At 41.1% G+C, this 12,315-nt stretch overlaps 1 protein-coding gene across 1 annotated transcript; it reads left to right on the top strand.

The window, feature by feature from the left end:
* The first annotated feature begins 319 nt into the window (after positions 1–319).
* Positions 320–2,780, top strand: LOC144710670 (putative inorganic phosphate transporter 1-3). Its single transcript, XM_078584500.1, has one exon. The coding sequence runs from the start codon at positions 1,062–1,064 to the stop codon at positions 2,766–2,768; it is 1,707 nt and encodes a 568-aa protein (XP_078440626.1). The 5' UTR covers positions 320–1,061; the 3' UTR covers positions 2,769–2,780.
* Positions 2,781–12,315: the final 9,535 nt, after the last annotated feature.

Below are 12,315 nucleotides of genomic sequence, written 5' to 3'. Positions count from 1 at the left end.
AGACAACAATACTAACACCGTGCCCCTTTAGGAGCAAACTATGACCCTACATGTTGTACTGACTTGATATCTAGTAATGTATGTACGGGTCACATAATCCGGTTTTATGATTTACGTGAGCTCATAAATGGGGACCCCTGAATGTAGTTGATAAAAATCTATAGCATGGACGATAAGGAGGGTGGATTGTAAAAAAATGGTGTTGACAACAACTAAAATAGTTCATAATCTTGCTGGAAAATAATGTATACACAAGTCAACCCTTTCACGGATTATTCCATGGGATATTCCCTTCGTTGACATTCAGAATAAAAAAGTACTAGAAAACAGCAAATAAGATTCACCGTTGAGGACAGCTTGGGCTAAAGCGGATATCTTTTGCGAGAGTTTTTTAAATTGTTCAAGGCTCAACTAGTTTAAATAAGACAAATCCAAAGAAAGAGAATATGTGAATTTCGGCCAGACAGGACCCGGACCCTGCTGATCTGAGAAGTGAGGCTCGACGTAGGCAGAGACAGCAAGACATAAAGATCGATGTTTCAACGAAAGATTGAAGGCGAAGGGCGGGCGTTGACTTTACCAGATATTTACCCAGTCACTTTCATTAGGCATCACGTAGAAATAGGTAATTCTTTAGAACCCAATACTTAGACGCAATTTTCTTAGACAGCGGGACATCGAACAGCTGATAAAAGAAAAGAAGAAATATAGTTTTCGACCTCCAAAACAATCAATATCAATTTCGAAAGGTCATCCGATAATAAAACCACCGTCCATGCCGATACCGTACGAATTTCAAACCAATCTTAAAGCTTTGTCTACTTATTTATCTAACTTATCCGTCTGATTGTCCCGCTATCGATCACCAGATTAACGGTAATCGTCGATCTTCTAATAACTGGCAGGACAATCATGCGAATGTGATAGATAGATACATAAACAGTTGTACATATTTTATATAGAAAGGCAAACTAGCCAAAAAAATCGTACGGTTCACAGAAACAAATCCCCAGGAGAATAACTAATTGGCAAATGGAGAGAATGATGCGTGAAACTGGAATATGCTTGCGGATTATCCCCTTTCCCCGACTTGCATAAATACCCGCTTCTTCGACTGCATTTTTCAACTTGCGAGGCATAGAAACTCTCTCTTCTTTGACCAAGAGGGCGCAATGGCTGGAGATCAGCTGGAGGTGCTCTCGGCGCTAGACGCTGCAAAGACGCAGTTGTACCACTTTAAGGCGATTGTGATCGCGGGGATGGGATTCTTCACGGACGCTTACGATCTCTTCTGCATTTCCCTCATCACCAAGCTGCTCGGGCGCATATACTACTACAAGGGTGAGGCCGACAGGCCCGGGTCCCTTCCGCCCAACGTGGCCGCTGCCGTGAACGGCGTTGCTTTCTGCGGTACCCTCACGGGGCAGGTCTTCTTCGGGTGGCTCGGTGATAAGATGGGCAGGAAGAAGGTATACGGTGTAACGCTGATTCTGATGGTGCTCTGTTCCGTCGCATCCGGGCTCTCATTTGGAAGCAGCGCCACGGGCACGATGGCCACGCTCTGCTTCTTCCGCTTCTGGCTGGGCTTCGGGATCGGAGGCGATTACCCGCTCTCGGCCACGATCATGTCCGAGTACGCAAACAAGAAGACGCGCGGAGCCTTTATCGCCGCGGTATTCGCCATGCAGGGCTTCGGCATCCTTGCCGGAGGGATCGTTGCACTGATCGTCTCCGCGGCGTTCAACAACAACACGCATACGCCCCCCTATATGGTTGACAAAATTGCGTCCACCCCTGCGGAGGCGGACTACGTGTGGAGGATAGTTCTCATGGCTGGAGCTCTTCCGGCGGCGGTGACCTACTATTGGCGGATGAAGATGCCGGAGACGGCGCGGTACACGGCTCTGGTCGCCCAGAACGCGAAGCTGGCGGCAGCCGACATGTCCAAGGTGCTCAAGGTGGAGCTGGCCGATGAGCAAGACAAGGTCGAGAGGATCACCGGGAAAGATTCGAACCAGTTTGGGTTGTTCAGCCGCGAGTTTGCCCGCCGGCACGGGCTGCACCTGGTGGGGACCTGCATGACTTGGTTCCTCCTGGACATCGCCTTCTACAGCCAGAACTTGTTCCAGAAGGACATCTTCAGCGCCGTGGGCTGGATTCCCAAGGCCAGCACCATGAGCGCCATCGAAGAAGTGTACAAGATCGCGAGGGCGCAGACCATCATCGCCCTGTGCGGTACCGTGCCGGGCTACTGGTTCACCGTCGCCTTGATCGACGTCATAGGGCGCTTCAAAATCCAGCTCATGGGGTTCTTCTTCATGACCGCGTTTATGCTGGGCCTCGCGTTCCCTTACAACCACTGGGCCAAGCACAACCACACCGGCTTCGTCGTGATGTACGGGCTCACCTTCTTCTTCGCCAACTTCGGACCCAACAGCACAACCTTCATCGTCCCCGCCGAGATCTTCCCCGCGCGGTTGCGCTCCACCTGCCACGGCATCTCCGCCGCAACCGGCAAGGCCGGCGCTATTATCGGCGCCTTCGGGTTTCTCTACGCGGCGCAGAACAAGGACAAGACGAAGACGGATAGGGGCTACCCTCCAGGTATCGGCATCAAGAATGCGCTCTTCGTGCTCGCCGTCTGCAACTTTCTGGGTCTCCTCTTCACCTTCCTCGTGCCCGAGTCAAACGGGAGGTCGCTGGAGGACTTATCCGGTGAGGCTGAAGGTGACGGGCAACCTCAGACGCGCGTTTCCGCCGCCGTTTGAGGCCCTCCGTGGTCGGGCCCATCTTTTTTTGTGTTTTATACTTGTAATAAGACAAAATTTATCATTCAGGATGCCAGAGTAACTCTATGAAAACTAAAGTATTTTTCTAGATCAAGGTCACCGATAGCAAAATTATCAGGCAAATGAAAAGGTATTTTCTCAGTCTCATTGTAATAGGCTTACATGATCAGTATGTCTTGAAAATTAGGATAAAATAAACTTAGAGTGCTAACTTATTAACCAATAAAATTTAAGGATTGGAGAGGTGAAGAGAGTTTATTGAAATCATTTCCTAGGTGACTGTTTGAGACCAAACATGTCTGTGATTTACTTCCTTAAATCACAGACATGGTGAGGTCAACTGGAATTTTAGGAACCTGGTGGTTGTTCCTTGTCGACAGTTTCTCCAAAATCACCATTTTCGTGAATCTTCATATTAATACCCACTGCAATGGACAACAATCGTGTTATAGTTAACTGGGGGGATAAATTTTTCTGTAAAATTGAATCCTTGTTGTTAATGAAATCCCTTAGCCACAAATCTGACTTTGTATCTATCAATAACACCATCCGGTCTATATTTTAATCTATCACCCCACTTTCAACTAATGACATTAAGATTTAGATTCCTAGGCAATCATGTTGAAGGTTCATTCAGCATTAATTTCTAAATTTCTGTAGCCATAACTAGCATCCAGTTGTTATCACTCGATTCTGTGGTGAAGGAAATGGGTTTCGTAGAGTTTAGTATAGTTGCAGCAATACATTTTGGCGTTAGATGTCTTACAGAAGAATAAGTCACATTATTGTTGAGTTTTATGGTAGTCGTTTGATCATTATCGCTAGACTTGGCTTCATCTTATGAGTAGAGACCTCATCATGATTTTGTGTTCCCAGTCAAATTTCTCATTCATGAGTTCTATCTTGGGTGCTATATCTGTTAATATATTATTCCACATTTACTGATTGAGATTTCATATTCCTCTGGACCGAGTTCTATCACTGGGTGGTGATTAAGCCCTATGAGCTGATGGAGCACTTGGTACACTAGGAAGGTTGCTGAGAATGGTTTGTACCACTGGTGATGATACAAGATATTTTAGGTTTAAAAACTTGGTGAGACCCGAGTAATCCACAATGCTTTTAAGATTTTGGAAGACATGAATGAGCAAACATGTAATCTTCAAAAATAACATGACGATAAATATAAAGTTTAAATGTGTGAAGCAATATCGATATGTAGCCATCATGCATTGAACCATATCCTATGAAGGACATCTTTATGATCTCACTTCTAACTTATGTTGTGCATAAGGTTTCAAATATGGGAAAGATACAACGCCAAAATTTATTTGAACAAAATAATCTGGTATAGATGGAAAAAAATTTCATGGTGTAATTTAGTCCCAAGTATAGGTGTTGGTAGTCTATTTATGATCATCTAGCAGTTGCTTCAGCTTTGTGCTAAAACTTCTAAGGAATACTCACATGGCAGGAATGGTGACAACTGTTTCAACAAGGTATCTGTATTTTGTCTCAGGCGTTCCATTTTCTTCAGTGGTACATGCAAAAAAATAGCGGATGAACAATACCTTGTTGTTTAAAGTGTAAGAGGAGAGATAGACATACTTAACTCATCAACAAACACAATGTAGAATGATACGCTGATAACTTGAAAATTTAGGTTGTTAACCTAGTCGGTGAGTGATTCCGAGACTTATGCAATAAAATTTATAATTAACCCTAATTCACTTATTACTGATTTGAATTGGTGAGTAAGGGGTCGAACCATAGAGAAGACGAGAAAGTGTGAAAAGAAGAGATACTAAATATATATTGTGATTTTAATTAAATTTGTTTATATTATAAGCTCTTAATTCTTACTCATAAGAATTATGAACTCATAACGGATATTAGGATGGTATTAAAAAAGTGGAGTGAGGTTAGGACGAGAGGAATGAATGGATGTGATGAAGAAACCCTAATTAGGGGGTTCCTATGAACACCCTATTTAAGAATGAATTGTATAAGCTTTTAGTCCCTACTCGTAGGGTTTACTTGCTTATAAAAAGGAGTGGAAGTGATTAGAAAATGTGGACTGGATGGATGAAATGGATTAGAAATGAAATGAAATCCTAAATAAATGTTTAGGACTTACCTTTTCCTTTGGTGATGCTCCCTGGTATTAATCTCCCTTCATGAGCCTGTATATTGCACCCAGTGCCTTGGCGTGTTGCAGTCGACATCAAGATAGATCACAAAAGGGAAGGAATTCACTTTATAAAGAAGAAACACCTAAATTGGCACTCCAGAACCTTTGTTTCACAACGTCTCCTAGATGGAGAAAGACAAAAAGAGTACAAGGAATTTTTGGACCTCAACACCTCTATTTGTGGGGGCACCAGTCCATTGGAAGAGCGGGAAGAGAGGAAACCGCAAAGAAAATTCAGCCACAAACTCCTCTGGAAGTTATAGCCTTTTGAAAATGGTCTCAATTTCCTATTTTGTAGGCATTTTCCAATTTTTTTATGATTCTTTACGGCCATTTTTTTTATTTTTGATGATCGGATAGATCCTAAGCCATCGTATCATCCAATCATCAAGATCAGGAACAATTTCAGCCAGTATACCTTCTTCGTCAAATTCGGGATCTTTTTGGGCCGTCGGATCTGGTTCCTTTATAGTCAGATCTATCATGGACTGTTCGATCGATGTGCCCCTTGATCTGCATATAAGACAAAAGAAGAGGAGGTAAGCTTACCTCCTAAAATCCTAATCTGATAGCTCTAATGCGGTCAATTGGTAAGCAAAAAATAAGGGGTAAATTTGCCAATAAAATCCCTTCTCGTTGCAAATTTTAGCATAAATAATAAAATTTATAAAACCCTAACTTAAGATTTATAGTGATAAGTATGGGTATCGTCCAAGGGAAGCTATTAAGGTAGTTCAGTTACTTATCCAATCGAGTTATCTGACCATAATTAGGGCTAATTCAATCTTCAATGAATATCAGATTAACTTAATTATATGAAGAATTTATAAAGGGAGTAAAAGAGACGGGAAGAGTAGAAGAATTAGGGATCTCTAAATTAACTTATTTGATCCAAAAAAAAGGATCAAAGGAGTCAAGTAGAAAGGTTGAGAAAAAAATTTCATTTTGGTTGTTTTGGGGGAATTGGGTATCCAAATTCGCTAACTGCTATATCATAATCACAGTCCAATATATCCTAGAAGTTAAACTTTTATATATATTTTTTGCTCTTAATTTGTTATTGGAATAGTTGGATTAATTCAATTCTCACTCCGCTCAAGCCTAGTTATTTAGAAATTTAGACAATGATCAAGGAGAATAACAAACACTAAAATTCAAATACAATGAATTAAAAAAATACAAAATACAGTTGATCCAGGCTGGTTCTCTTCTCTGTCTTGCAGCTGTGAAAGAGCCCCCTTCCAAAATAACCTCCTCAACTCGAATGTTTGCTTTTATATTTAGGTTAAATGGTAAAAATTATAATTCTAGCCCCAATAAGTAATTAGTTTTTTATCCATTGATTTATGCTCAATCGGAATGACCCAACTATAAACAGAAAAAGGAGCTCGAGACAAGGAAATCCATAGAAAATTTAGCTCAATCTGACTTCAGGATCAAAAGTTATTAATAAATGAATATTGACCAATAAGAGTCATTGGATAAATATTCATTTATTTAATTTAAACATCTCACAACATGCAATCACATGTCGATCCCTGATTGGTTGGTGAATTTTAAAGGCATTTGGTGGGTTTGTTCTCGGCGCGCCACGTACCCCCTGGTGGAAATAATAAAAACTAAAAACAATATACATGGTACATTTCAAAAGCACTTGCCTATGCACCACCCAATGAGCTGCCACGTCACCTCATGCGCAGCACGGGCAGTGCACTTACCGCTCCGGATAGATATTTTGACCAATCGCATTTAAGTCGCCAGATTCTCTTCCAACGGCCTAGATCCTGCCACCGAGCATAGCAAAATCCAGTACTTGGCATTTTGCCCAAAACCCCCTTCTTTAATTCGCGCGCGCAAATTGACGCTGCCCAGAAGTATTAATCCATATACCCCTCGGCCTTTTCTCTGCTCCACATTTCTTAAAACAACAAAGAAAAAAATCCAGATTATTTTGATAAAACCGTCAACTATTTTTAATTGGATCTTTACGCCTACAATGCGTGACTAGAGATGTTTTAAGGGCATATTTGCTAACAAATATTAGAAAAGTCCATCCGCCTTCACAAATTGATTTAAAATATTATTTGCTTTACAATTATATCCTTTTTCCATTTAAATTTTCATTTTTTCTTCGAATAAATTCCCATAAAAATCAAGAAAATTCCAGAAAAATCTAGAAAATTTAGCAATTCATCCCCACATTAATTAACATTAAAATTATTTTTTAAACCTGCCATTTAAATTTAAAATATAGTTATTCCAAGCTTAAATAAATTCCATAAATTCATAAGTTAATAGAAAATTCGGGAAAAATCAGAATTCACTTGGAAAAGTAATTAACATGTAAGTATATGATAACAACCGTATTTTAAACTCTTTAAATGGATAAAAGTGTGCTAATTAGTTGAATTAAATACCAAATTTAGGGTGCTAACAGGCCACATCACTTATTTCTGCAACTGAAGTTAGCTTTGGAAATAATTTCAAAAATCTCAAAATTTTTAAAAATTTCACAATTTTCAAAAATCTCAAAATAATTTGAAATTAATTTCCGCAGGGGATATTTTGCTTTTGAAATTGCACACACTCACGGCCCTTGCTCCTCTAATGCACTCACACATGTGGACACACGTGTGTCCCATCAGCACCACCTAAGCTTCCTGTGCTCTATATGGCACGTCACGTAGGTGCACCTGTCACATCAGCCCGATGGTTAATGGGCCCTCTTCTTGCAAAAAATACCTAGAAAATATTCAATAAATTCCATAGAAATTACAAAAATTCAAAATTAAATCTCTTTTTGATTTAGAACTCCTTTTACGCAAAATATTCACCAAATAATTTTTTTAACTGTATTTTTTATTAAAATCATAAAAACATCAATGTCATCATTTAAATGTAGAGAATGGGTCTTTAGTGAATTTATCTATTTTTGGTAGAAATGACTAAAAAATCATGATGTCATGCATAAATTAGCTTAATTATGCTCTAAAATGTACGAAATAAAAATGAATTATCATGCTTATTTGCATGAAATAGTCGATGAACAATACCTTGTGGTTTTAAGTGTCAGAGGAGAGATGGACATACTTAACTCATCAACACACACAATGTAATATGAGACGCCCAAGTGTGATAACATGACTAACAGGCCTCACGAGTGAGAATTAACTATTTTATGAAGTATATGGGAATCCTAACTTGTAAGTAAAATATAAGTTTATGAGCTTTTGGAATTTTAGAGGGTTCTTACGATAAATTTTTTGTCAACCGAGTGATGTGAAGTTTAGATTTTCTAATAATGTGTTATAAAGTTCAAAGTTGAGGGTGCCCTTTTTATATATGGCATGTGTTTGAACAAGTATTTTCTCCCACATGAACTGGGGTTAACTAGAAAAGACTTATGAGAAAAGTGCCCTCAAACAAATGAAGATGGTTTTGGTGTCTGCCACGAGACATTAGGAAGGATGACATTTAACAAAACATCATGTATACAATTAGCTTTTGTAGTTAAAAATAGATTTTAAGTTGTCCCATGAATATGATGACCATATTTAAGAAAGAGGTTTCTACCAAAGGTTGAGTTTTTTTAAGAGACAATACATAAATTCTCAAACATGTGTTATAACCCAGCTGAAGATGTTCTTTTCATTTCAAGTTTGTTGGTTGAGTTATCATACGTTGATATCCAGTCACATAATGAGTTGCTGCATAGCAAGCCTTGTTATCAGATCTATTAATAAGGTATTCCTGTGGAGGTGGGGTGCATCAAAGAGCACTATGATGACAAGCACTTTGACCATTTGATTTCCAATTTTGTGTATTGCTTCGTGAATTTATGGTATTCTCTATGTGTATGTAGAGATGTAGTCATATCTGACACCTTGGCTGAAACCTGTTGGTTCCGTCTCTTCTTTGTCTGTGATTTTGATGGCAGCACCTTGACTTTTATTTTTCTCTATGTGGGGAGGTATTTTGAGGTTGCTGGCGTAAGATTTACCACTGTTAGATGATGATGGGAAGTTACTTGGACATATACCTTGAAATTGGGTAAATAGCCACTGTCTTTAAAGGTTGGCCATAACATCTTCGAACTTCATATCATTAAAGTTGAAGATGATTTAGGCTTCACCTATTTGCTGTCAAGGTGATTCAAGCATCTCCATGTATGCTGGCTGATCTTACATATTTTATGTAGTTATCTTTTGACATCATACATTTGGTCATATTTTGGAATTGTTGTGGAGCTCCATAGTTCTTGTCGGGTTTTTTTTAGAAGGCATATTCCAGATCATCCCTCGCTTCTTTTGTAGTTCTAGGTTCATAGTACATGAGATAATCGATCGAGATAGGCTACATGAAAGAAACCAAGAACCTGTTGGTGAATCTTTGACTGATTTTTGAATACCGAATTTTCTATCAGAAATCCTTGTGAGTCAACAATTTTAATCAGATGATACCCATTAAGTAAAGGTAGGCTTGAGCTTTTTCAAGAGTGGAAATTCCACTTGTGAACTTACATCATCATTAATGAAGGAACAATCACTGGGAATTGTCCAGCTATGGCTATAAGGGTATGACTAGATGAGCCTGAGGCAGAGTCAAGAAAGAGAAAGAGGAAGACAGAGAGTATAAGTTACAATTGATGTATTTTGGATAACTAATTAGTACGCATCTTTTAATTTTTAAAAAGTAAATTTTGCTAAGTAATAATTGTTACCTTCTTATGTTAATCATGTCCTGTATAACAACGTTCAATAGTCCTATTTCATTGTAATCCTTGACACTTATTTTTCCCTATCTATTTTGCATCCTATCCATCTATATTTTCCTATATTTGATCCCAACCACTAGTCCTATTTGGCATTTATGGGGTACGTGCCATTTTCTTACTTCTCTAGCCGTATAATAAATATTATTGGCTGGTACGGAGTGTAACATAGTGAACTGAGCTCCTTAAGAAACGCCGCGACTCTCTTTCCCCCATTTGGGGGAACTAATTCGCATTCCCTCTCCTTAATTTTTGTCTCCTAATCATGTTGCCACCATTGACAGAGTTGTTATTTCTGTTGCCGCAGTCACTTCTATGATCAGTACCATTTCTGCCATTGTTCACGCAGCTGCCACAAGCACTATTTATGCTTTAGAGAACATTACCAAAGGTCAATGATTCTTCCTAATTACTTTGAGCAACAATGAGTCCGTTCCATGCATCTGCAGCATTGATCCATCTCTTATATTCACATTTTGTCCCTTTCCCTCAAGCTTCTGAAATAATTTGATGTACCAAAGCATGTGGTTATTGGCCTCCCTTTTTAGTTGTGGAACTTTAATGTCCTACAATTAAAAGCTCACCTGTTGATGAACCCAAAATCTGGCATGCAATTATACACATTTTAAAGACATTTTGGGATAAACTTATGTGTATTATCTTAATCTTTACAGTAATTTTCATCTCATTCACTAACTGGAGAACTTGATAAAACAATGCATATTGATGTAACTTTTACATAATTTACAGGTCCAAGCATTCTTAGTAAAATCGTGCTTAAGACATTGGTAATTTTAATGAGATTAATGCTCCTCCCAACATGTCAACCTATGATTTTGCAGGGATGAAATCAAAGTTGAAGAAAGACATAGAAGAGAGAGAGAGAGATAGATAGAGAGCGAGAGAGACAGAGAGAGAGAGAACGGAAACAAAGAATATATATATAAGGGCTGAGCCAGGGTACTCAAGCCAGCCGCATGCATGCGAGCACAATGTACTCAAGCCTACCCACAACCAAGAAGTGCAGGTGCCTAGTGGAAGGCCCATCAATCGCACAAGGAGCCCACAAGATGCACCCATCAAGACCCATAGTAGGCCCACCATCAGTTGACCAAGTGAAGAGTCAGCCCACGCACACATGGAGGGAATAAGAAGTGCTAAATGGTATTTATACAAAAAAAATTAGTCTGGAATTTTTGGACATGGGATTGCAGAAGATACACGTCTTTCTTATTTTACTGGTCGAGCCAACAAGAGAGAAGATGGATCATGGCCCAACAGTTTCAAGCCAACGAAGAAGCAAAAAAAGAAGCAATGAGCTGGCTTCAAGGCAACATGGCCTGAAGCTCATGTCATAACAAGTGACTTCATAAGTAGGGGTTTAATCTCAACCGTCCGATCTCCACATGGAAGATCAGGTGGTCCACAATATATTGAACCTTTGTTTTCTTTTATTTCATTTGCGAGATTCTGATTGACCACGACCACTGACAAGGGTAACTAGACCCCATGACCAAGAAATTGGGGCGAGAAAATGGCTGATGCGAAACGCCGACGGCCGGGATCGAGCGGCGCGTTTCGCGTCACAGGAATAATGATGATATGATGCAAACACAATGAGATTTTATGATCGAGCAGTTAAGACACAAGGAGATAACGCGATGGACGGTGACGATCACCAAATAGATTGATCCGAAAGTCAGACTCCCAATGACCCTCAAGACCACTAGACGTCTAGACGAGAGGGGCGTCTAACGGCCCTGATAAGTTCGGAATTTAAAGATCAAGTGACAGATCGTTTACCTCAAGAAAGTCCTGCTCCCACAACAGTGGCTTGTTCCTAATCCGTCGTCGAGTGATGAGTGGCGGCAGAGGATGCGATAGCGGAGGACGGCACTGGAACAGGTAATAATACTGGTTGAGGAGGGAGAGGAGACGAGCTGACCTTAAAATATGTAGTCCACGGCGTATCGAAGACGGGCGTAGAGATAGCGTTCCGGGGACGGATTCGTCTTGTCGTAGGCCGGAATGCCGGGAGGGATCAACGTGGCTTGGCGCAAGTGACGGGGCGGCACCGGTCGCAACTGGCAGTGGCGGTGGCGCAGAGCCACGGTACAGGGCAGAACGGCGGCGCAGGGGGGTTGATGACGCGGGGCGAAGCCTCGGCGCGGCGTGGAGCCACAGAGTGCGGCAGAACCGTGGCGATTGGCGGACCCGCGGCGGGGCGCGAACTCGCGGCGCACGGTCGGATCACGGCTGGGCGCGAGTCCGCGGCGCGGCGCGGGAGTCGCGGCGCGGAATGGGTCCACGGCGCGGCGTGGGGTCGCGGCACAGAGCGGGTCCCCGACGCGGGCGATGATGCGGGGTGGTCGGGAATCGGGGTTCGGGGCGGGGCGGCAATGGGAGAAGTGGCGGTCGAATCAAGAAAAGGGGGGGGGGAAGCCAAAGGGTGATGCAAGAATGGGGTGGTTATGGTCAAGAACGATGGAAGATGGTGGGGAATGGTCAAGAACGATGAGGGTGAAGAGGAAGATTCAAGAAACGATGGGGAAAGGAGGGTGGGC

Source organism: Wolffia australiana, chromosome 12 (assembly GCF_029677425.1).
Source record: "Wolffia australiana isolate 7733 chromosome 12, ASM2967742v1".
Lineage (NCBI taxonomy): Eukaryota > Viridiplantae > Streptophyta > Magnoliopsida > Alismatales > Araceae > Wolffia > Wolffia australiana.
Note: the sequence above shows the minus strand (reverse complement) of the source record. Positions and strands in the feature narration are given on the sequence as shown.